General features: G+C 52.7%; 11 protein-coding genes across 11 annotated transcripts; 5 read left to right on the forward strand and 6 right to left on the reverse strand.

Annotated features, from left to right (window-relative positions):
- Positions 1-609: 609 nt before the first annotated feature.
- On the reverse strand, positions 610-1945 carry DSM5745_01393 (wax synthase family protein; the record flags this gene model as incomplete). The annotated part of the gene is made up of 2 exons (XM_026743409.1): positions 610-1111; positions 1173-1945. 2 exons carry the CDS (start codon positions 1943-1945, stop codon positions 610-612), a joined length of 1275 nt encoding a protein of 424 aa, XP_026609254.1.
- Positions 1946-2773: 828 nt separating this feature from the next.
- Positions 2774-3697, reverse strand: DSM5745_01394 (uncharacterized protein; the record flags this gene model as incomplete). Its single annotated transcript, XM_026743410.1, has 2 exons — positions 2774-3373; positions 3404-3697. The coding sequence occupies 2 exons, from the start codon at positions 3695-3697 to the stop codon at positions 2774-2776; spliced, it is 894 nt and encodes a 297-aa protein (XP_026609255.1).
- Positions 3698-4264: 567 nt separating this feature from the next.
- On the forward strand, positions 4265-8495 carry DSM5745_01395 (uncharacterized protein; the record flags this gene model as incomplete). Its single annotated transcript, XM_026743411.1, has 8 exons — positions 4265-5013; positions 5069-5264; positions 5318-5809; positions 6323-6420; positions 6471-6839; positions 6898-7507; positions 7567-7658; positions 7715-8495. The coding sequence occupies 8 exons, from the start codon at positions 4265-4267 to the stop codon at positions 8493-8495; spliced, it is 3387 nt and encodes a 1128-aa protein (XP_026609256.1).
- Positions 8496-8852: 357 nt separating this feature from the next.
- DSM5745_01396 (uncharacterized protein) lies at positions 8853-11122 on the reverse strand (the record flags this gene model as incomplete). Its single annotated transcript, XM_026743412.1, has 5 exons — positions 8853-9408; positions 9475-9705; positions 9754-10033; positions 10254-10917; positions 10994-11122. The coding sequence occupies 5 exons, from the start codon at positions 11120-11122 to the stop codon at positions 8853-8855; spliced, it is 1860 nt and encodes a 619-aa protein (XP_026609257.1).
- Positions 11123-11588: 466 nt separating this feature from the next.
- DSM5745_01397 (mitochondrial 54S ribosomal protein mL61) lies at positions 11589-12362 on the reverse strand (the record flags this gene model as incomplete). Its single annotated transcript, XM_026743413.1, has 2 exons — positions 11589-12161; positions 12324-12362. The coding sequence occupies 2 exons, from the start codon at positions 12360-12362 to the stop codon at positions 11589-11591; spliced, it is 612 nt and encodes a 203-aa protein (XP_026609258.1).
- A 337-nt stretch (positions 12363-12699) lies between these two features.
- On the forward strand, positions 12700-16229 carry DSM5745_01398 (leucine--tRNA ligase CDC60; the record flags this gene model as incomplete). The annotated part of the gene is made up of 4 exons (XM_026743414.1): positions 12700-12774; positions 12829-15329; positions 15380-15578; positions 15627-16229. 4 exons carry the CDS (start codon positions 12700-12702, stop codon positions 16227-16229), a joined length of 3378 nt encoding a protein of 1125 aa, XP_026609259.1.
- A 324-nt stretch (positions 16230-16553) lies between these two features.
- Positions 16554-17588, forward strand: DSM5745_01399 (ankyrin repeat domain-containing protein; the record flags this gene model as incomplete). The annotated part of the gene is made up of 1 exon (XM_026743415.1): positions 16554-17588. The coding sequence occupies one exon, from the start codon at positions 16554-16556 to the stop codon at positions 17586-17588; it is 1035 nt and encodes a 344-aa protein (XP_026609260.1).
- A 554-nt stretch (positions 17589-18142) lies between these two features.
- Positions 18143-18688, forward strand: DSM5745_01400 (ankyrin repeat domain-containing protein; the record flags this gene model as incomplete). Its single annotated transcript, XM_026743416.1, has 1 exon — positions 18143-18688. One exon carries the CDS (start codon positions 18143-18145, stop codon positions 18686-18688), a length of 546 nt encoding a protein of 181 aa, XP_026609261.1.
- A 749-nt stretch (positions 18689-19437) lies between these two features.
- Positions 19438-19722, forward strand: DSM5745_01401 (uncharacterized protein; the record flags this gene model as incomplete). The annotated part of the gene is made up of 2 exons (XM_026743417.1): positions 19438-19683; positions 19714-19722. The coding sequence occupies 2 exons, from the start codon at positions 19438-19440 to the stop codon at positions 19720-19722; spliced, it is 255 nt and encodes an 84-aa protein (XP_026609262.1).
- Positions 19723-19858: 136 nt separating this feature from the next.
- DSM5745_01402 (uncharacterized protein) lies at positions 19859-21600 on the reverse strand (the record flags this gene model as incomplete). Its single annotated transcript, XM_026743418.1, has 7 exons — positions 19859-19907; positions 19974-20189; positions 20256-20423; positions 20503-20582; positions 20658-20863; positions 20931-21330; positions 21475-21600. The coding sequence occupies 7 exons, from the start codon at positions 21598-21600 to the stop codon at positions 19859-19861; spliced, it is 1245 nt and encodes a 414-aa protein (XP_026609263.1).
- A 795-nt stretch (positions 21601-22395) lies between these two features.
- DSM5745_01403 (epsin) lies at positions 22396-24282 on the reverse strand (the record flags this gene model as incomplete). Its single annotated transcript, XM_026743419.1, has 4 exons — positions 22396-23723; positions 23785-24005; positions 24061-24130; positions 24210-24282. 4 exons carry the CDS (start codon positions 24280-24282, stop codon positions 22396-22398), a joined length of 1692 nt encoding a protein of 563 aa, XP_026609264.1.
- Positions 24283-24347: the final 65 nt, after the last annotated feature.

Consider the following 24347-nt stretch of genomic DNA (forward strand, 5'->3'; position numbering starts at 1 on the left):
CTCAAGGCGCGCATCATCCAGGCCCACATGACAGACAACGGCCTAGCTATCCATCACACGCGCCTGTATGACTTCAGCACATTGGACGACCGTCGGCGGAGTGCCCTGGCCTGCCTCGGATACGTGGCCAGCATTCCCATTGGCGATACCACGTCTTTGAACTATACCTCAAAAGACAACGGGAAGGAAAACTTGCCAATTTCTCGCGATTGAGCTAGCGCATGACGCACTGGTAGAGACTCATGCTGTCTTGTCACATAAGTCGCATGTTTCAAGGGCAATACTAAAATGGAGACAGTTGGTCAGGTCAAAGCTATATTCTCCACATTGCATCGTTCATGGGCCACAGAAACTTCCTAAACAGCTACATTATCCAGAACTACCATTCAGGGGGTTCCTCATTGCCTGGCAAATCATAAGCCTTTGCGAGGATATACAGAATCATATCATGACAGATAATGCCAACCAGGACCCAATCACCTCGGTCTAGTACGTATCGTCAGCAATGCTTCGCTGGGCTAGGGCAGACAGGAAACTACACTGGTACTCTAGATAAAATTCTATTACCAGTTCAAAGGCAAGAAAGTTATATAATCAAGCTTCTCCTTTTTACCAGGAGGCATATCTAACCCCCAGGCCTGCAAGAGCAATCAATGCACCCGTAGCAGTCGCCCCAAATGCTTTCGTCACGCTATAATCACCCAGGTGGTCTCTATCCAGAGGCAGTCTGAATATCGGGAACAGAAACCACGGGGCAAACAAGTATATACACAGATACGTCCAGAGATATCCCAATAGATATCCACAGTGCCGCGGCACTCGCCATCCCAAGCGTGGGACCAGGACCTCGCAGTAAACCCGCTGAGCGCCCTCCTCAAACAGCATTGCCAATGGCGATATCATGAAGAATGACGATATCCCTACCAGACTCCCTGGAACATCGGTGTATACCGCTGCCGCCTGGTGGAAGAAGCCGGATAGGCTGAAGACCATTATAAGAGAGAGGAGTTGGTCTGCTAGGGGTGGGAGTTGAATGACGCGGCGCAGATGGCGGCGCACACAGGTAGACACGGATAGTGTTGGCCAGCGGAGAAATTGGTGCCATGTTTTGCTACTGGGTATCAGTCGCCAGTACTTATTTGAAGAGAGCGCTTGCGGGGGGAGGTACTTACGCCCAGAATCGGCGAACGGTGTATGCATCACTGATACGCCCAAATGCTGGAGGCCACTGCGCGCAGGATGTCAGGCCGGTAGCAATAAACGTTATGGCGAGAAGACCGTGTGCCAGGTCAATCAGCATCGCAAGGCCCACTATACCGACGATGCATAGGTGAGAGCGTGCGATGAGTTGCTCGGCTGTTGTATTCGGGCCAAGGAATTCTGTTTCAAAATCAAATACCTGCGGCTTCCATCGCTGGTGGCTATCAATGTAGCCGAAGAAGATTAGGTCGACGGCAAAGATTTGCAGGAGCACTCTCGCTGCCCGACGAAGCAAACAGCGTGAGCGAGTCGGAGGAGTAGCATGTGGCTGAGCCTGAGCCTTGAGGATCTTGATCTCCCATGGTGTGCCGATGCCACGGAAGCTGAATACCAGTCCGGACGCTGCCAGGAGCTGTGGGATGATTCGAGAATTGCGTAGTGTTGCGTAATCGATATGGTCTCGGAGTTCAATTCCAATTACGGCGAAGATGCTGGCAAGGTGGCATGCCTTGAGCAGGATGAAAAAGGATAAAAGGCCTTTCAAGACCGGCGGGCCTCCTAAAGAAGGCAGAAGGCTTATCTCAGTGCATACCAATAGGGTCAGGACGAGGTTGACAACACGGCGCGTGAGTGAACGCTTCAGGGTCAAGACGATTGCAAAAGCAGCGAGCGTGGTTTCAGCGCAGATCGCACTCCAAAAGAGCCATGATTGGGGAAGGATCCGCGGAGAGAACTGGAAGCTCATGACGAGAATTGGTGTGCACGGGAAGAGGAAGTCTCGATGTGTATTTGAGAGTCTGCCTAGGGATCACCCTGCTGTAGCAAAACAGACAGTATATATCTAGTCCACTTCAAGGAAGTTGCCCAATGCCAAGGGCCTGCGAACTTACACGTCTGTGGAGGGGAATGCGCACATTAACAAGATGGGGAATGCCGCAGGTTGATCTCTGAGGTCTCATCTTACCAGAAGGTGAAAGCTGCATGTTTACTGCCGTGTGACTTTAAAAACCAGATTACCTAGTTCCAGGGAAAGTATAATTTGAATCAACAAAACAATTACCTTGTCCAGAAGTCCGGGGACATTTACATCACAAGTTTGTTGTCATGTCAGCAAGTCCTGAGGGTTGTAGTCGTGTGATCATCTTTAACTTCTGCAGATGCTATTCCTGACTGCCGCTTGAAGTCCGTGCGGCAGTCACCCGGCTCTAAGAAAGGGTTTGTTCAAACAATAGGATTGAGATGTGCAGGAGTCGTTGTCAGTCAACATCTACAAGACAGTGCGCCATCCGCAAGCATTTTGAGGTTAACAGAGGTTACTGCTACTAATTGAAAAGAAGCATCGGCTACACTCAATTCCTGCTATGATGCCTGCATAGCCCTAATAATGGATGCCCGTTGAATGAACTCCACGTAGCAGAAATCAGAGGCTCTAGCTGACGCAGTGAGCTATTGCGGAAGATCATTGCTGGCAAGGGGGGTTGTAAACGGGAAATAGCAAGTCTATACTCCTTCAGGAAAGCCCAAGTGCATTGCATTCCTTGATTGTGTCAGTTGCCGTACAAGCCAACTCAGCTTACTCCTTCTCCCAGAAGACCAAGCACCTGAACTCAATACTTTCTCGAACCTCTCCATCCTTCTCATCGAGATCCTCAAATGATGAATGCACCGCAACCGCCTTGGCCATTGCAGGTGCCGAATCAAAAATCTTCATCAAAAGCACATCCGCCAACCCCATGTTGGATAGATAATACCACCTCTGCCTCTCATTATATTTAGCCATGGCAATTTCCCATCCGACCGTGGTCTTCAATCTCTGATTCCCGCCCCTGGCCCTAGCATTGGCCGAGTAGTCCATGCGAATGGGCAGTAAATCACCCTCTTGCAATGTACTGCCGTCGCAGATAGCAAGGGGATCTCGTCTAACGGGCTTCATGGGCCTCCGAACATTGATAATTGCCCACCTTGTCCGCGAGAGCCGCGAGGCGTCATCGGACGGGAGTTTCTCGTAGAGATAGTTCGTGGCGCCCGCAGCGGTGTGGTCGAGATGGGCAGCTCGCGCGGGACCGGGTGTCCCTGTATATTCGCTGTTCAGATCGCTAAGGGCCGAGCGAATGGTGTGGGAAGCGACTTTGACGTGTGTTGGAGGAGGGACCACACTGCCATTTCTTAAGCCCTAGGCAACAAAAGGAGTTATAATATAGACAAGCAAGACAAAGAGAGGGCGGAGGTACTTGTTCTTCAAAAGCTCAGCTGTCTCCGCATAGACCTCTGATTTAATGACTGCGGGATCGAGAACGGGGAGATATACGCTTCGGTGGGTGGTGAATTGGAAGCCGTTGTTGGATAGGCTGAACTCGTCCTGTCGACCGCGAACGTCATGGATCGTTACAACTCGTTTCTCACTTGCGTGTGAGTAGAAGTCAGCCGTCCCGGTCATGCTTCGGGTGGCTGAGTCGGCGGGAATGAAGTTGAGGGTTGCTTGAACGTCTTTGGCCATTTTGGTTGCTGCATAGATTGACTGTTGTTAAGGTTCCATGCGTTGGTGACGCCTTTATAGATGCCTTGAACTTGAGACTTTCAAGGTCCCCCAGTGGCCGTGAGGAAGCAGTGGAATCCAACCCAACCTGACCTGACTTTCCCACGTCGCAAAACAAATATGATGGATGACGTGGTTAAGGTTTTTGTATGCACATGCTTCCTTCGTGCAAGATTGTTGTATGCACTTTCTTCTTCTGTGTAACGCGATCCTCGCTTGCTTGAAGCCTCGGAATCGGATGCTTGAAGGTGATGCCAGGTAGCCAATCACAAGATATCGACTAGAATTGCTGCATTGCGTGACGTAGATTGATTTGTCCTTGATGCCCATGAGGAGGTCGGGGTGTGTTATGAGAGTGAGGAAAAGAGAAGCAGAAATAATCAAGAATGCAAAATGAATAAATGCTACCAGTCCTTTAAGTAATCCAAGACGCCCGGCTGCCCTCGGCTTCCCGTATTGATTTGATTGTCTACTGCTCTCTTTCTCCCCATCAAGCCTACCTTCTGCTTACAGCGAGACAATCGCAGTATGGACTCAAACAATGAGGTTGAGCCTCCCAAAGCGACCATCCTCGTGGATCTAGGGGGTGTTTTTGTGCATCCACCAGAAGATTATACGTTGACAACCAGTGAATCGACCGTGACGTTAGGCCGAGTCCTATCGTCGTCCATCTGGATGGAGTACGAGATGGGCAAGATTACCGAGCAAGAATGCTTTACCCAAGTGGCAGATCTCTACGGCTTCCAAGTGAAGGACTTGGAAGCAGTCGTCTCTGATCTCCGTGAGTCTCTCACATATGACCAGCAAATGCTTTCAGTTTTCCATGCCATCAAGCGCCGGACTACCGCGGTCGAGATCATTCTTGTAACGAATATTTCTGAGCCCGAATATCGCGCCCTGCGTAACCGGTGGGACGAGGACTTTTGGAGGACTTTCGACGGTGTATATGCCTCGTGGATGATTGGTCTTCGCAAACCAAGCTTACGGTTCTACCGGCATGTAGTTCGGTCCACGCGCTCTCTGCCACAGAGGACCTTTGTTATTGATGACCGGCCTGAGAACGTGCTGGCAGCTCTGTCTCTGGGGCTGCGCGGGACAGTCAATACAGATGCAGGCGTCGTCTTTCGAGAACTTCTAAACTTCATCGAAGATCCTGTCAAACGAGGCCTTACCTTCCTTCGACAGAATGCTGGGAAACTGCACTCGACTACCCAGGAAGGCGACTCCATTGAGGAAAACTATGCCCAGCTCCTTGTTCTAGAGGCATTGCAGGACTGGTAGGTCATCCCAAACCTGTGGTTACTGTCTGAAACTGACCAGTTATTCCTGCAGGAGCCTTGTGGATTTGCGCCGTCCCCCATGTCTATGGAATTTCTTCTCGGGCAAGCCAAAGTACACGAGCCAGACGTATCCGGACGACATGGATACAACAGCGCTAGCTCTAGTGGCCATAGACTACAAGCCAGAGATAGCTCACCAGATCCTTGACAAAATGCTGGGTAATGTCAATGAGGACGGACTTGCTCAGGTACCTCTTCTTCCGCAAGCGGCAGTCCCCCCAATCAGCGCTAACGTAATCAGGTATATTTCGACAAGTCCAGGCCCAGGGTGGACGCAATCATCGCACTAAATGTCCTCGTTGCTCTCCATAAGTATGGGCGCGGCTATGAGCTCCCAGAAACACTGGACTGGGTCCACCATATCCTCCTTAACAGGGCATACATATACGGAACACGGTATTATGCAAGCCCAGAGTGGTTTCTCTACTACGCTAGTCGGCTTCTCCTCCATTCAAAAGATCCGAGCTTGGAAGAAAAGCTCGGAGCCTTGCTTCGAGCGCGCCTTGTTGAACGGACTGGTGTTGACGGGGACGCCTTTTGTTTGGCGATGCGCCTCCTTGCTTGCAATTCGCTTGGGATCAGGAATCATCTAGATCGAGAGAGGCTGGCTAGCATGCAGCAGGAAGACGGAGGATGGGAGCCATCTGCCATGTATGTATTTCCAACTGATAAGAAGACGGTTGGGAATCGGGGAACTACGACTGCACTCGCTGTTAAAGCTCTCCAGGATGCGGTATAAATCTGCAATATTCATGCCTGGGGCTTCCAATTGCTCACATTTTTTATCTGGCTCTCATTTTATGTTTTCGAAGACTTTGATAATAAACGATATATTGGGGAACTAAACTGGTCACTGGTAGCAGGAACCTTGCTGAGTTCCGCGGAGTGCTCAATGACATACCGGCGGATTCTGTACAAAGCTAGGGGTTGAATGACATAGGCAAATGATTTCAATTACAAACATGACCTCCGCAATAGAAATGCAGTCTAAGATAAGAAAGAACCATCGGAGATAAGATGAAGGTTTCGGGCGTCTCCACAGAACAAGAGCAACTGCATGACTCCAACAGGACTAAACTAGTCTCTTGTCTCTTCTCTTCTCCAACTCCTACACTTCTGTGCGTCGATTAGCTATCATCATTAAAACTATGGGCACCTCAGGTCGCATATGGAAGGCTTGTCTATCTTGTCGCAGGAAGAAGGTAACACTCCTACTACACATTGAGGCAATAGTTGACCCCAGCAGATCAAATGCGACGGCGAAGACCCTTGCCACAATTGCCAGTCCCGCGAGCAGATCTGCGAGTTTCAGGACAGCAACGACAATGCCTCGACCAGCCGGCGGTGCGTCGCCTACTTGATTCTTGGTTCGCTTGACTGACTGAGTTGAATAGGTATGCCGCCTCCTTCGAAGAACGCTGCCAACACATGGACAATCTATGTGAACGTCTCGAAGGACTAGCCAAGACACTCTCCGACTGCATCGCCACGGCCCAGCGGTCGACGTCAATTCAGTCTTCGGGTGCAGCTTCAATATCGAATTCGATCCCGCCAGCGCGGCATGAAGAGCAGACTGCCCTGCCTCATTCAGACCCCGTCATCGACATTCCAGATATAGGTGAGGTACCGGATAGATCGCCTGGATTTGGCTTGGGTGCTGTTTCCGAGTCTTCGGGGAACATGCAAGGGCATGATACGCAGACGTATCCGACGCCAGTTGATGCAGTAGGCCATATGGTCGCGGACTCGTATGGGCGGCTGAGGTGGGCTCAGACTATTCACCCAAACAGGACCTTTACTGACAACTTCGTGTACTTGCAGGTACATCGGAGGCGCGACTAACAAAATGATGATCGAAGCCGTCCAAAACCTCTCCCCCGGCGGCGCATCCAAGCCTATTCGCTCCATTGACAAAAACAACGAAATCAGCCTGCCCTTCTTCATCCAAGGCCAAGTCTGGCCGGAATTGCCCTATCTCCCGCAGCCGCAAGATCTCGCCCGCCCACCGCAGTACGTCTCAGACCTGCTTGTCGGAATCTACTTCGACCAACTGCACTACACGTTTCCGATCCTGTACAAACCGGATTTCATGCGTCGGTATCACCTCATGAATGCAGGTGCCAGGACAAGTGCTAAGAGAGATACGGCTGTCGGACGTGGCTTCCTCTCTGTATTCTTTGCAGTTTGTGCTTGTGCTTCGAGTTTGCTTCCTAGAGCTCCTGGATCGTCCTCCCTTCCTGGGATTGAGTACTACCAGAAAGCTCTTCTTTTGCACTTTGCCTCTTCCGGTGAGGTCTTTCTGGAACAGGTGCAGTGCTTGGGGTTGTTGGCGCTCTGTTCAGCTGGGTGGAATACGCTCTCACAGAGTTGGAGATTCGCAGGGCAGGCTGTAAGGCTTGCGCAGGATCTAGGACTGCATGTTTCTAGTTTGGTATGTCACCTGCCCTGCTCAACCTAGGTCATGTCCATGCTGTATACTAAGCAGAGCAGAAAGGGCTCTCTATAGACACGCCGAGCCCCACCGAATATGTCGAGGCACAGGTTGCAAGGTGTACGTGGTGGAGTGTCTTTACACTTGACTGGTACGCCTATCTCAGTATCTACCCAGTGTCGCATCCACTGACCAAAATACGTATAGTCTGATGTCCATCTGCCTCGGCCGCCCAATGGCCACTGACGAAGCCGACTGCTGCTGCGACCTTCCCTTCGACATCTCCAACGAAGATCTCGAGCACGGGATCCCACCAGCGCCATCAATCAACAGCCACCTATCATCGACCTCATCCCCAATGACCGGTTTCCTAGCACTTACGCGACTTTGCCGAATTGCGGCGCGCGTGCACAGATTCTACAGTTCCAATCGAATCCGCGGCCGTGATTCTACACTCTCTGACGACTGGACCCATCTCCTTCCAACACTCGACGGCTTCGTCCGCGAATTAGACGAGTGGTTGCAGAAGCTGCCCAATGAGATCCGCTTCTCTGCAAACTTGACGCAGAGCGGGCCGAATCTGACGATGTGTGTTATTGTCTTTATATTGCATTCGGGAACGATTATGAATCTCTATCGGTTTGTCTTACCTTGCCTTAACTTGAGGTACGCTTCCCCTACTAACCACATTTATGGCTGGATACAGACCCCTTGCAGCCCACTACTCCCCAACTACAACGTCCCCTTCGTCTCTCCTCCACACCCTCTCCCCAACCCTTGCAAACCCCTCTGCCGAATGCATCAACGCCGCCCGCAGCTGCATCCAGGCCGCCGAACTGATCCGCGAGCGAGTCCCGCCGTCACATTACCTGGCCTTCTGCGTGCAATATCTCACCATATCCGGTATCTTGCTCCTCAGCATGACGGAGGACGAGAAATCACCGGCCTTGCTTCCGGACGTAAAGAATGCATTGACGTTCCTGGGTGACCTCGAGGCGATCTGGCCCGGTGCTAGTCGGAGCCGGTTGATTCTCGATCGATTGTTGCAGAGTCCGCGGCCACGAGCGAGGAATGATATAAACGGTATCGGTGAGGATGTGGGCGAAGGCGAACCTGCACATGATATATATGGTAATGCTGGGTGGTTCCCGTCGTTGCCCGTACTTGATGATTTGTTGTGGGAGCAGTTTCCGGACTCGAGCGAGGTGTTCCTGGGATTGAATAACTTCCCTAACTGACCTTACTACCTGCTTACTTGATTCCTGAACAAACATCACATGTCCATTGAAAGCACGCCAGTATATACAGTCCATATAACCCCCGCCACCCTCTGCACGCTGGAAGCCTACTCCTGATTCATAATAACAATCTTGATCCCCCTCCTCTCAAACTGCGCCTGAAACGCCTCCTGCACCCTCGTCAACGGAAACGTCTCGGTAATCAACGGCTTCAAATCTACCCTCTTGCTCTGCACCAAATCAATCGCCTCAGCATAGCACCCCGGCGTAAACCGCACCGTCCCCTTAAGCGTCAGCTCATTCGCCGTGAGCAAGAAAAGAGGAACGCTCGTAAGCTGCTTCCCCAGCCCAGCCTGGATACACGTGCCGCCCGGCTTGAGGATCGTAAGCGCCATTTGCGCGGATGACTCGGCGCCGCTGGCTTCGATGGAGATGTCGACCCCGTGGCTGAGATTGTGCTCTTGCTTCACGGAGGATGTAAACTCTGTTGCAAACTTCAGGGGCTCGATGTTCTCTGTGTTTTTCGGCGAGAGGATCCCGATGTCTGCGCCGTAGGAGAGCGCGAAGTCGAGGCGGGATTGCTCGATGTCGAAGACTAGGATGTTGCGGACGCCGTAGGCTTTTGCGATAGCGATGACGAGGAGGCCGAGGGGGCCGCAGCCACTATCCAGAAAGTCCCATTAGCGGGTCTGAATTGTATGGATGGGACGTGGAGGCACCGGGGCGTACAATATAGCCACCGTCTTGCTGGCACTCAGCGCCGCCCGTCTGGCGAGCTGCACCGCAATCGCGAGAGGCTGGATGGCGCCAGCTTCTTCCCAAGAGACACTTTCGGGAATGGGCACTGCCATGTGTGCTTTGCAGGTGAAGTACTGCTGCAGCGTGCCGTCCGTGGGATCGAGGCCGCAGTATTTGAGATCCGCGCAGGTATTCTGGTTGCCGCGGCGGCAGAACTCGCATCTAACCTGTTAGCTACGAAACATCTAAAATGCAAAGGTGTGGACGCACGTGGAACACGCAAACCCCGGCTCAACGGCAACACGCTGCCCGACCTGTCGGTCTTTCACCGCGGCGCCGACTTCCACGATCACGCCTGCGGACTCGTGGCCGAGAATTAGCTGCTTTGAGACATTGGGGTTGTTCCAGTTGTGGGCGTCCGAGCCGCAGATTCCGGTTGAGATGATTTGGACGAGGACGTCGTTGGGTCCGGGGGGTGTGATGGGGCGCTCTTGGACGGCGAGGGTGCGGTGCGAGACCCAGACGGCGGCGCGGTTGGTGGGCATTTTAGCTAATGGTACTAGCAGAATTAAGATGAATAAGGACTTGGGATGGGTGAGTCTACGGAGTAGGTATGGTTTTGTCTTATAGTTCGAGGCGCATCGGGTCTCGGGCCGGAGCGTTGATTAGGGCTATCTCTACCGTATCTCTATACATCACAGTACGGTATACAGCCATATCTCCCTCCCTATACCTCCAGTAATATTAGACATTCTACTTCTGAGACTCACTCTCCTCAATCAGCCCCTTCAACCTCTCCATCTCACCCCCCATCCAAGCCCCAACAGCCACAATATCCGCACCACAATTCACAAAGTCAAACCCCTGCCTCCACCTCCTGGCCGCCTCCTCCGCCCCCAACGCAAAATGCCCCGCATACTTCCCCTTGTCCTTCGCTGCCCTCAAAACCCGCGCGATCGCCTCCTGAACCTCCGGGATACGCGGGTGCTCAAAGGCCACATGCCCCATCGAACTGGCCAAATCATTCGGCCCAACAAACAGCATATCGACCCCCTCCACCCCCGCAATCTCCTCGCAGTTCTCCACAGCCGTCCGACTCTCAATCTGCACGATCACAACGATGTTCTCGTTCGCGCTCGTCAGGTACTCCCGCGGGCTCTGGTTGAATGCGCTGTGCGCGAACATGGCGCCTGCGCCGCGGATCCCTGTTGGTGGGTACTTGCACCCTGCGACGATGGAGCGCGCTTGCGCGGCGGTCTCGCACATGGGGACCATGATCCCGTGGGCGCCGGCGTCGAGCGCGCGCTTCATCATCCAGGGTTCTGAGGCGGGGATGCGCACGATGGGTGAACAGTTTGCGCTGGCGACGGCGGCCACTTGCAGGTGCATGTCGGTGTCGGAGATGGCGCCGTGCTCGCAGTCTATTAGGACCCACTGGGCTTTATCAGTAAGTGCTTTGAGAATGACGGTGCCCAGATTGAGATAAGATAGGGTAGTGTAGGCGACGTACGTCTTCACCTAGGGATGCGACCGTTCTGGCGAGCTGGTAGCCTGGGAATTCGAGCCATTGGCCGACGGAGGGGGCTTCGCGGGCGACGGCGCGAGCAAGGGAGGTTTGGAGGCGGGTTTTTGTGGCCATTTTGTGGTGTAGGACGTAGCTGTAAAGACAGTGATGGGAAGTTGAAGGGAATGGCTGGAGCTCGATTGCTTAATGTACACTGGGCCGGCCGGAGCTCGTCCGGGGCCGTTGGAGGTGTAGGAGATTCGATTTCATACAGATATTGGTACGTTCTCGTCAGCGGTTATCTGAGTGTCTTGTATAGGTTCGGTTGGTCTTTACTCTTGCGGCTCCAATGCATGTAGAGTAGTGGCTAACATGGTTGTTATATAGCCAATCTGTACACTAGTAAGATGAACAGCATATATGCATGATGCTTAGACTCACCTATACTGCTTGTAACTCAAATCCGGTGGCATGAAGGGCGAAAACAAGTGAAGATAAGGTAGAGTATAGTCCATGGAAAAATCCTAAAATTACACGAAACAGACAAAATGCTATGCTACAATGAGTCCCAAAGCCAAACCCTCGCACACAGAGCCTTTTATCACCCTTGACTCAGCTTCGCAGCCTCTCCCTTTGCCGCTGCCAACATCCTCTCGTGATCCAGCTTCGCCTGTCGCATGGCAGCAATACGCGCTCGGTCCTTGACGGACTTCTGTGCTTCCTGTTCGATCTTCTGCAGTTCTTCCTGTTCTTTCTCAGTCGCGGCCACCTCCTGTGCCCCCGTCATGTTCTTCACTTTCATCCAGATATCGGTGTAGTTGAGGTTGCGGACATCAACGGTAGCCGTCTTCTCCGTCGCAGAGGGTGCGGGCGCATGCTCGTCCTTGTCCGCGGTGTTCAGCGACGCAGCTTTGCTGAGCTTCTCTGCAAAGTATACCGTCAAAGAGGCGGGTCCTTCCTGGTTTTCGGTCTGCTTCACGGTCATAGGGACACCCGGGTTGTGGTACTTGAGTCGGGTGAGGCAATTCCGCCAGAAATGCCGCGCTCCTTGGTGTCCGCCGTAGATCTTGCGAGCATATGTGAGGTGTAGGCGTGTGACGGCTGGGTATTCGGGGGTTGCGGTAGCGGCGGAGGGAAAGATTGCGGCGCCTGTTCCGACACGGACATTGAGGACCTGCGTGGGTTAGCGGTGGTCTAGGGACTTTGGTCGATTGTGACAGATTTCGATCCGGTAGTTGAATGGCAAGATTTCAAGGCGAATGAATATGATTCGGGGAGAATTACCCTCTGGAGAAACACGTTAGCAGTTGAAACTTGATTGGGATAAAGGACGTACAGTTTTCAGCTTCCGCAGACGCTTCATAAGGTTCGGCATGATGGCGGATTTTGCGCGTACACGCGATACGCTCTCTCTGAAGGACTAAAAGAGAGGTATAGACCGAGAAACCGGGCTGAACGTGTGCAATTGATGATCTCGACTCCGTCGAAAGATTGTCGGCGAAAAGAAACGGCTCCGATAACCGCACGTGACACAGAGCGGTGGTGCCACGAAGAGAAGGCGGTGAGTGACTCCGCGTCCCACATAATCTTTTCGCGGCCTTTGATCGGGCTGACCCCGCGGTCTGGAAAACAATCATTCCTGACTCATTTCTGCCTCACTTGCCTCTTGGCTGATCTATACAGTTTGCAATTAGCAGACTACACAGAGAGCCATGGCCGCCGCCGCTGCGTCCGCAGCTGCGCTCGATCCGGGCAACAGCTCCAAGAACACCCTCAAGCTTGAAAACGTCTGCCCCTCCATGCCCTAATTCTTTGTACGAGCTAATTTTGGATCTATACAGACCGAGAAAAGAGATGCCCTTATCGCCATCGAGAAGAAGTACCAGGCGCAATGGAAGGAAAACAAGGTCTTTGAAGTCGACGCCCCCTCTCTGTCCGAGGTTCCTGCCGGCAGCATGACCGCCGACGAGCTCCGTGAGAAGTACCCCAAGTTCTTCGGCACCATGGCCTACCCATACATGAACGGTACCCTGCACGCCGGACACAGTTTCACCGCCAGTAAAGTCGAGTTCATGGCCGCCACCGCCCGTATGGAGGGAAAGAGGGCTCTGTTCCCCCTTGGTTTCCACTGCACCGGTATGCCCATCAAGGCCTGTGCTGATAAGCTTGCCGATGAGGTTAAGAAGTTTGGACAGAACTTTGAAGGCTACAAGGATGAGGATGAGGAAACCTCCGCCGTCGCTGCCCCTACCCAGGAGGTTAAGGGCGAGCAGCAGGAGAAGTTCTCCGGAAAGAAGAGCAAGGCCGCCGCCAAGACCGTGAAGATGAAGTACCAATTCCAGATCATGCTTGCTATTGGCATTCCCATCGAGGAGATCCACAAGTTTGCGGATGCCAACTACTGGCTCGAACACTTCCCTCCCCTTGCCATCCGTGACCTTGACAGCCTCGGTGCGGGTATCGACTGGCGCCGACAGATGGTCACCACTGATGCCAACCCTTACTACGACGCCTTTGTGCGCTGGCAGATGAACCGTCTGTACGAACTCGGCAAGATTCAGTACGGTAACCGATACACCATTTACTCTCCCAAGGACGGCCAGCCTTGCATGGACCACGACCGAACCGAGGGTGAGGGTGTTGGACCCCAGGAATACACCGCTATGAAGCTGAAGGTCAAGGAGTGGGCACCCCAAATTGCAGAGCTCGTCAAGGGCAAGATCGAGGATGACGCCAATGTGTACTTCATCCCCGCTACCCTGCGTCCTGAGACCATGTACGGTCAGAACTGCTGCTTCCTCGGCCCCAAGATTGAGTACGGTATCTTCAGGGTCAAGGAGAAGGAGTACTATATCTGCACCAAGCGCGGTGCTTGGAACATGGCTTTCCAGGGCACCTTCTTTGACGAGAAGAACTTCCCCAAGACCCAGGACCAGCTGCCCACCGTTCTGACGGCTCCGGGTTCCGCATTCGTTGGTACCCTCATCAACGCGCCCCTGTCATTCCACAAGGAGGGTGTGCGCATTCTTCCCATGGAGGGCGTTTCTGCTACCAAGGGTACTGGTGTCGTCACTTGCGTGCCATCGGATTCCCCCGACGACTACGCCACTCTGCTTGACCTCGCCAAGAAGCCTGAGTACTACGGCATCCAGAAGGAATGGGCCGAATTAGAGATCTTCCCTCTCATTGAGACGCCCACTTACGGTAATCTCACCGCGCCCGCGCTTGTGAAGCAGCTCAAGATCAACTCCCCTAAGGATGTCAACCAGCTCGCCCAGGCCAAGGAACTGGCCTATGGTGAAGCCTTCTACAAGGGCACTATGATTGTTGGAGAGTTCAAGGGTGAGCCAGTCAGCGCTGCCAAGGACAAGATTCGCAAGTCTCTCTACGACAGCGGCGATGCTTTCGCCTTCGCCGACCCCATGGGTAAGGTTGTCAGCCGAAGTGGAGACGACTGTGTCGTTGCCTACCTTGGACAATGGTTCTTGAACTACGGTGAGAACGATAAGGAGTGGCAGGAGACCACCCTCAACCACGTCGTGAACACCCTCAACACATATTCTAGCGAGACGAGGAACGGTTTCGAGAAGAACCTCGACTGGCTGAACCGCTGGGCGTGCGCCAGAACGTACGGTCTCGGCTCGAAGCTCCCCTGGGACCAGAAGTTCCTTGTCGAGAGTCTGAGTGACAGTACGATCTACATGGCCTACTACACCATTGCACACCTCTTGCACGGCGACCGCTACGGTAAGACGGTTGGTAAACTCAACATCAAGGCAGAGCAGATGATCGACGAGGTTTGGGATTACATTTTCTGCAGGCGCGAGATCAGCGATGAGCTCGTGTCGAAGAGCGGACTTGGCAAGGACGACCTTCAGGCTATGCGAAGAGAGTTCGAATACTGGTACCCCATGGACGTCCGAGTGTCCGGAAAGGATCTCATCCAGAACCACTTGACTTTCTTCCTTTACATCCACGTTGCTCTCTTCCCCCCACAATACTGGCCTCGCGGTGTTCGCGCCAACGGACACTTGCTTCTGAACGGTGACAAGATGAGCAAGAGTACCGGAAACTTCCTGACTCTGAAGGACTCTGTTGACAAGTTCGGTGCTGATGCTACTCGCATTGCCTTTGCTGACGCTGGTGATGGAATTGAGGACGCCAACTTCGAGGAGAGCGTTGCCAACAGCAACATCCTGCGTCTCTTCACCCTCAAGGAGTGGATCGAGGAGGTTGTCAAGGATGAGAGCCTTCGAACCGGACCTGCAGACCACTTCTGGGACAAGGTCTTCGACAACGAGCTCAATACTCTTGTTCGCGAGGGCAAGAAGAACTACCAAGAGTGAGTGAATCAGCCACCTCACCTATATTACAATCGCTAACATGCTCTAGTACCAACTTCAAGCTTGCCCTGAAGTCCAGTCTGTACGACTTGGTCGGTGCCCGTGACGCCTACCGTGAGGCTGCCACCTCCGCCGGCATTGGAATGCACCGCGATGTGGTCCTGCGCTACGTTGAGCTCCAGGCACTGATGATGTCGCCCATCGCGCCTCACTGGTCCGAGTACATCTGGCTCGAAATCCTGAACAAGGTATGACTGTAGACACTTGCGATGCGATTTCAGTTCTAACTTGTACAGCCTGACACCATCCACCGCGCTCTGTTCCCCGAGGTCGCGGAGCCTTCAGCCGAGCTCTCAGCAGCCAACAACTACGTCCGCGCGACCTCCTCCAGCATTCTGTCCGCGGAAGCCACCTTCGTCAAGAAGCTCGCCAAGGGCAAGGCCCAGAGCTTCGACCCCCGCAAGCCCAAGAAGATCACCATCTTCGCCGCGAAGAAGTTCCCCTCATGGCAGGAGAAGTACATTGACCTCGTCCGCGAGGCCTTTGACGCCGTCTCCCTGTCCATCAACGACAAGGAGCTGAACGCCAAGGTCGGCAAGCTCGGTGAGATGAAGAAGGCCATGCCCTTCGTCCAGGGTCTCAAGAAGCGCCTCATTGGCACCAAGGAGGCCCCCGAGATCGTGTTCGAGCGCAAGCTGCCCTTCGATGAGTTCGCTGTTCTCAAGGAGATGTCAGTGAACCTGAAGAAGACGACGGGTGCCAAGGAGATTGAGGTCGTTGCTGTTGACGAGGGCGGCAAGACCGGTGAGATCCTGGGCTCCGGTGAGAAGAGGGAAGGTCTCCAGGCTGAGAATGCTGTTCCTGGCCAGCCGACATTCAGCTTTGTCAACGTTGAGTAAGTATTATACATCTAGATATCTAGATATGCAGATTACATTCAAGCGCAATCAAAAGACATTATGACGACTGTTGATGGGAGCTACTCTAGAGTAGAACGCGACCTGAGTCGGGAAGCTTGACAGGGCGTCGCTTCCAAAGTGACCGACCTACTTACTTCTTCTAGTAACACTCAACAATGCTCAGCTCCAACCCAACCTTCACTTCACTCGTCCACTTACTCCCATCTTCCTCCTATCATCTCCCTACTCTCATCTACTCTCATGCACTCGCCTACTCTTCTAAAAACGCATCCAGACATCAACACTACAACACCAATCACCAACATGTCTCTCACGTCACTCCCCTGCGAACTTATACTCTGCATCGCAGAATACCTAGCACCACAAGATCTCAATCACTTCGTCCGCACAGACGGAAAATACTACCGATTCCTCAACACACGCCTCTACCAGCAGAACTTTTCCATTGCACTAGCATGGGCTATCTGTGCCGACTTTCTGCCCACCCTCCGGAAATGCGTTGATCTTGGAGCTGACATTCAATCGGCTTCACTGACACCTTTTGGCTATATCCCAAACTCAAACGACAGAGGTCTCATAACTCCTTTTGAACTTGCTGTGAAGTGTCACAGCGATGATATGGCAGCGTTCCTGCTTGAGCAAGGAGCTAGCCCGAGATCTTTTGATTGGGAGATGTCAATATTCACCATGAAGCTTTTACCGCAAACATTCGCGGCGCGCTTCTCAATGCCGAAAAACCTGGATTTTGAGATGCCAATAATCGACACGAAGCTTTTGCCGAAAACCTTCATGGCGCTCTTCGATCGTGGTCTATTTTCTAGATGCAAAGACAAGGACCGAGGGGCAGCCTGGGCTCTACAGCAGATGGTCCAGTTCGGGTGCGAGACGGGAGCAAGAATGCTTCTTGAGCGCACCGACCTTGCGATCGATATTGACCGTGTCCGTATCAGAGACCCCCCGTATACCGGTGCCTCAGCCCTGACCATCGCCGCACGTTATGGCGACGTTAAACTCGTGCAGCTCCTGCTTGAACACGGCGCATCAGTCGACCTCAGAGGTAATGATGGAGAGACGCCTCTACTGGCGCACCTTGGCGCTGGACTTGTTCCCAATCCAAGTGAACAAATTGTCAAGCTTCTTGTTGAGGCTGGAGCAGACGTCAACGCTAGAGACTGCCTTGGGCGTACGCCGCTGTGGAATGTGGCTGGCAATACGCAGACCTTAATATGGGATTATCTGTTGGAGCACGGAGGCGATGCGGAGATACACGATGAAGACGGTATAAGTGCCACGATGCGAGTCAGATATTTCAAGTTCCTCGATGAGTATCAGACCTAGAGCCCTTTTATGAGAGGAGAAACCCGGAGATGAGTTTGGTCTATAATTCTATCGCCATGATCTTCCACTGCATCTATACTCATCTCCAGTCAATTCAAGTGCATTAGTACTGGGTTTTGCCGCCAGCTGCCATGAGGTCTAGACTAGGACCTGCTTTGATCTGCGGCCCATGGCCGTTTGGGAAGGAGGAGGGCGGGGGGTAAAGGGGGTGCTGCTTTCCTTCCTTCTGGTGACAGCTGTAGTTATATTTCAGTTCCTCCAATATTCATTCAATATTCAGGCCTCAATATGTCCATGCCCACCATCTCCATCGAGCTCATTCTCTACATCGCCGACCAAATAGACTCACCCAAGACCCTTAACTCCTTTGCGCGCACGAACAGCACATTCTACCAGACTCTCAACCCGCTCCTCTAGCGAGGCAATATCCGCAAGGCGCTAACCTAGGCTATTCGTACCAATTTCGAGCCCAGTCTCCAGAATGCCTCGACTACGGCGCCGACCTCAATTCCCCAGCCAGTACTACCGACGGCATAAAACCTCTGAATAAAGCCATGCATCTGCGCAACGATGAAGCCGCCTTGCTTCTTCTAAGACGAGGCGCTGATCCAGCATCCATCCATCTCGAAACGCTACGAGCCCTCGTGAACGATCTGCCCAGAACCTTTATCAAGCTCCTTGAGATGGGCATGTACAAAGACGAACACGTATATGGCTACAACGCGGCCTTGCACCTCGCGGCCTCCCATGGAGCGGAGGAGTTGATGAAGATACTGCTTCAACGCACCGACATCGATGTTGATCATGTCCTCGTCTCCAATTCAACCGAAGGATCGCCCCTCTGCGTAGCCGCTCTTCGAGGACACGTCAAGGTCGTACAACTGCTACTTTACCAGGGCGCAACGGTCGATATCAGAGATGGTGCCAAGGGTGACGGTCAAACGCCTCTCATGCTGAATCTTGGCTCCATACTCTGGTACAGGAATGAGCGGATCATCAAGGCTCTGGTTGACGCTGGGGCAGACGTTAGTGCTAGGGATGAACTGGGCCAGACGCCGCTGATGTACCTATGCGGCTATGAATACGCGGAGTCCATATGAGGTCCTGTTGGGTCAGGGTGCGGATCCGGAAATGGTGGATAACAGAGGGAATGAATAGAGGGTTTGTAGTTGATGAGGATGAGAGTCCGTATGGGAGGGAGAAGGAGCCGTTTGAATTTTATATGCGGTGACACCCCCCTTCATGGTCCTGTTGTCAATGCAGTACCAGCTTGATCTCGGTCCGCTCAACTCAGTAGACTGGATGTGTCTTAAGCTATGCCGAGGTTTTGTGATGAAGCAGGATCTCGGAGTTGAAACCTTGCACGAAAAAGGACAGAAAGAATATCCTTCTCCTATCTTCATGTTAATAAAGCTTTTTTTGTCCGGCCAACAGTTCCAAGGTTGTATCATACAAACGACAGCACTGATGTTCACGTACGCTATATGATGTATGCTGGAATTCCCACCCCATCACCAGACATATCCATGTGGAGATGATCTCATTCCTATATTAAGCCTCAATATACTCTCCCTGTCAGATTCCAAATTCCGATACGTCGACAATCCTCCGATTCGACGCCAGAAATGTTGATCGCTTCTCGCGATACTATGACCTCGCCAGTGACGTCAGAGGCGACAACCCCAAGCGAAGTATATAAACCTCGCGATCAACACCTCTCCGTCTGTCTTCCATCAAACATACATCTGTCCATATTGATTACTACATCCCACTACCTGCCAAACAAACAGTACAAAACAAGAATCACAAACCAACCTCCACATCTTTTAACATAACCAAAACACCCAAAATGCCCACCAACAACTGGAACACCACCTCCGGCTCCAACGAATCCGGCGTAACGGGCGCCGCCAAATTCCTCACTTCCACACTGGGCAACACCGTCGGCGGTGTGTCAAAGACAGTTGGGGGCGTGACGGGCGCCGCAACGCGCGGGCTCGGCGATACGGTGAACAGTGCTGCCGGCAGCACGGGACGGCCTGTGGGCGATGCACTGGGGAATGTCGGGACGGGGCTTGAGGATGGGCTGAGGAAGGTTGGGAAGGGGGTTGAGGATGCGGGGCAGTGGAAGTGATTTTCTTACATGCCTTTGTCTTCTTTCTGCTTTTTGGGATTCTGGGATCAATATCTTATGTTGTTTAATGATGGGCTTATGATTGGGGTACTGTATTGGTACTGGCGGTGAAATTGATCTATTGATGAATTGACATCTATTTCGTTTGATGGCCTAAGTCTAATGTTTTAACGGTCTTGATAAGCCTATCGTCATGTTAGTCGATGACTGCATGGAAAGTACAGATCTGTTCGGTACGAGTAAAAACATACCTCCGTAGCCCTTCCCTTAAAGTATCCTCATCATGCGAAAAGACAAGTCTGAACCACCCCGGCTCCTTCCCATGCTCCTCGCCCGGATGTAAGAAGAGCCCATTATCAAGGAGTTTCTGGGCGAGTGCGAATTCGCGTTCTCGGGACTGTAGTGAGCTATCCTTGGTGAGTGAAAGGTATGGCGAGAGGTCGATATAAAGGAAGAAGCCAGCATTTCTGTACATGAAATCACATTAATCATTCCATTCCGTAGTATTCTTCGTTGCGATGCTGCTTGCTCACCCTCCCTTGACGTAATTGATTCCCTTTTTATCAAGGATCGAAGTAGCTATCCGGTACGAATAGGCAAGATCCCGTCGAGACTTCTCTGTGAATCTGGATACGAAGTCCTCGTCTTGAAAAATTGTAGCACCTATCGTCTCAGCCGCTGAGGACGGGCTGTGGAATCTCCTGGTTTTGATGATTGTATATCAGCTCTACCTGATTATCAGGATGGATTGGACTTATTTGGGACATGAAATGTACTTACAGCATCGCCGAGCAAGCTCGACGGAGCTCGACGTTCTGGGAGATTATGAAGCCGATATGGAGGCCGCCAGATGCAAAGTCCTGCACTTGTTATTAGGGCTTTTCTTGACACCTTGGACTCTTGCTAGGAGGTCGACGATATTCCCGGGCACTCACCTTGCTGAACCCATACAGTACATGCACGAAATTTGGATCTATAATATCCGGCGTAGCAAGCGAAAGCACAGACGAAAACGGGACTGCCTCGGGGTTCCCAGACTCGAATACACACAGTGCATAGATCTCATCACTGATCAGATGGAGCCGGTGTCTGTTGCAGAACTTCATGATCTCAATGAGCGTTGCTGGCGGATAGCAGCGGCCTAGGCCCTGTCAGTAACGCATACTTCTCAAACAAAGGCATGGGCATGGGAGTAGAGATAAACATACCAACAGGATTATGCGGATTCACAACGACAACCGCCCTCACTCTTAACCCCCTCTCCTGCGCCGTATTCAGCGCCTCCTCATACCTCTCTACACAACCCACCCCAAACGCCTCATCGACATCCGTATCCGCATAGACAACCTCAACGCCCCCCTGCACCCCATAATCGAGCTCGAACCGCCCATACACTGGCTTACTTACCAGGACGGCATCGCCGGGCTCCGCAAGCGCAAAGGACAGCATGTTCCCTGCCGCCGAGCAGCCGTTGGTCTTGACGATCATGTCGGGCGTTACGGGGCAAAGCGGGTTGAAATATTTATTTATGTGGGATGCTGCGGCTGCAGGGAGGGGGTTGGAGGTTGCCATTGAGGGGTAGCAGATAGAGTCCGTGGTGAATTTTACCTGGGGGGAGGATGTTAGTGGAGTATGCTTGATCTGGAGGGATGATGGCGGACATTGTTGTTGATATACTCGGCTACTTCGGTGCGGACGGGGCCCTGCGCACAGTTAACACGGGCTCGAGAGAACATTGGGAGTTCGCTGTACGTGTTCGGCCATCCCGAAGCAAATGATGCCTTCGGGATTGGTTTCCTTGTTGTAGGTTGGGGCGACGGCGAAACGCCAGGGAATGTCGAAGGAGTCTGCGTTCTTTTTACCGCGGGAGGAGAGCATGATTGTAAATATATATATGATATACAGAAAGAAGTGGTTGATGGTACGAAATGAAGGAAGGTGAAGAAAGAAGATGAGAGCATAGGACCCTGCGAGCGAGCAGATCAGCATACCCCACCAAGTTTAAGCTATAGATGACTTTAATATTGCCCCTTTGGATTTGCAGTCAAAAGTAAGCGCTTTCACGAGCTTGCTGACCACATCGTGAAGTGTCCACGACCGTGCCCTAACTCTCCATGGATCTATAGCAGCAGTTACATATATTCCTGGAGAGAAAGTCATCAAGCTCAAACTGGGCTCTGGAGATAGCATGAGGTGCGTAGGCCGGGGTCGGATGAGAGGGCCGGGCTGGGACTAAGAATGAGCTTAAATTGCTTCAACCGACGAGATCTCCTCTTTAGTGACTATGTACATGATATACAGGATATGATACGAGTAAATATAGTAATTGGTTGATGAATAGGATTGATGAAAGCATAGGATAGTAAGGAGGCACAGACTTTAGTCGTAGGAGAATTGAATACTAAACCGGAGATGGTATCGAAGAAACAAGGTGAGTGACTGACTTGTTTGCTAAGCTTCTGAGAGATGCAGGGAGATAAAACATGCCCAACCGATATCATATAATATAATCACAGACACAAGGAAAGAAGATGATAACGAGGGGGTTTGATGAAAGGAAACAGAGAGAAAAGTGGTATCTGGACACCGTAGAGTCGAATGTGCGGACGAAACAAAAAACAGACAGGAAAGAAAGAATTAACTAAACAAGCGTCTCATGACCGGCCAACCATCTCACAAATCAATCAGGCTGCCACCCTGTTGCGGCTGCTGGTGGCCTCCCCAAGGGTTACTGGGCTGCTGAAGATAGCCGGTCTGCTGCGGCACGAATTGCTGCTGTTGGGCATAGAACGGGTTGTTCCCGGTGTGCGTGGCCCTTAATCGGTCCAAGCCCTGGCCCGCGGAGTTGACAAAGGTGCCAGGCGCTGTGTGCTGCGCGGGGATGCGCAGGTCACCGGTGTTGCCGAATGTGTCTTGGCCCTCGCCGGTGGCCAAAAGAGCGTTCAAACGAGCAGCGTGAGGGTCCATCTGGGGCGCGGGTTTAGGCGGCGCCAAAGTCTGCGTCTGCTGAGGTGATTGAGGTGCTTGGTAGTTCGCAATGGGGTTCGGCGAGGACGAGAATTGGTTGGAGAACTGGTTTGAGAATTGGTTCGTCGCTCGGTTCTCTGACAGGGTGTTGAGGGACGGAGCGCCCGACGTAGAGGGCCTTGGGGCTTGGTGGAACTGCGTACGAGCGGCGAATGGGTTGTTGGAGCCAGTCGGCATGGGTTTCAGAGCCTCAGGCTGGTTGTTAGCCCATGGGTTGTTGGAGCCTGGTGATAGCATGCCATCCTGCTGTGGCGCTTGCTGCTGCTGCTGCTGTTGACCAAACATATCCGTGCCCCAAGGGTTGTTGGCACTAAAACCGGTCTGCTGAGGTTGGAGGGTAGCCTGAGGTTGCAGAAAGTTGTTCTGAGCATAAGGGTTCTGGCTGTAACCTGTGGGCTGCGGCTGGAAACCGTTAGAATATCCGTTCATGCCGGTAGCCTGTCCCTGGAATCCGGTCGCGTTCGCATATTGGTTGTTGAGGTATCCAGTCGTCAGCGGTTGCTGAGCGTTGATCGGGTTGCCGAACCAGTCGACCGCGCTCTGCTGCTGATAACCCTGGTTGAAGCCGGTGGGCTGCGGCTGGGCCGCAGGTTTACTATCGTCAAACAGAGACTGGGCGTTGGCTTCCTCCAGCTCGCGCCTGCGCAATTCTTCCTCTTCCTTGCTAAGCTTGATCGCCTTAGCCAGGTCCTCGTCGTTATCTTCTCCGTTGCCCTGAGACTGCGCTCGTCGCCTGCGCTCTTCTTCCGCCTCGTATTTGCTTGCTTCGATTGCCAAGCGGTACTCCGCATCCTCGTCATCGCGCCGACGGTCCCGTCGCTCTCTTCGTTGTGGCGGCACACCATTTCCGTGGCCACCATGGTGGTCATCGAGACCGCTTACCCGGGACTTCCAGAGCTTGCGGTCGGATCGTTCACTGCGCAGTCGGTCTTCATCCAAGATAAGGGCGGTAAGTTCCTTGGCAGCAACACGGACTAAACAGACAACACATTAGTCGACGGCTCGCGCGGAGAATGTAAACGCATATCCACTCACCATCCTGACCAACATCTCTGCTGTCTTCGTCGATGTACTGGAACTCGCGCAGGGTCTTGATGATGTACACGTTCTTCCGGGCCCATGTGACGACGAGTTCAGAACCTTCGTGGAGACAGTAGTCGAGTACCTTCAACGACTTCAGCACGTGGCGCCAGTTCTTGCCCTTATCGTTCAGCCGCTTGTCTAACATATCCATGATCTCGTAGAAGTCTGTCGGGCTGTGACGTAGTTAGCACCAGGAGTGTCATGCCATTGCGGTCTTGAAAAGCCTACCTGCCAAATGTCAGAGAGGCGATTTCTGCCATATCGGTCCCGGTCGGGCCCCAATGGTCATTACTCGTCGCTACGAACGCAAAGTGTCAGCAATCGATCCAACGTCCGACCGGAATCGGTATCCGGTAACCGGATAGACAGGGACCTACCATTTCGGACTTTCACCTGAACGGCGGAGTAACCCTTGGTGACGTTTTTCACGCTGCGCACGACTTTCGACATTGTGACGGTGTAGTGTGTGGGAGGGGTAGTTGAAGTAGAGAGGTGGGTTCACAGAAGACGGGGGG

The sequence above is a fragment of the Aspergillus mulundensis genome, assembly GCF_003369625.1.
Source record: "Aspergillus mulundensis strain DSM 5745 chromosome Unknown scaffold_0, whole genome shotgun sequence".
NCBI lineage: Eukaryota > Fungi > Ascomycota > Eurotiomycetes > Eurotiales > Aspergillaceae > Aspergillus > Aspergillus mulundensis.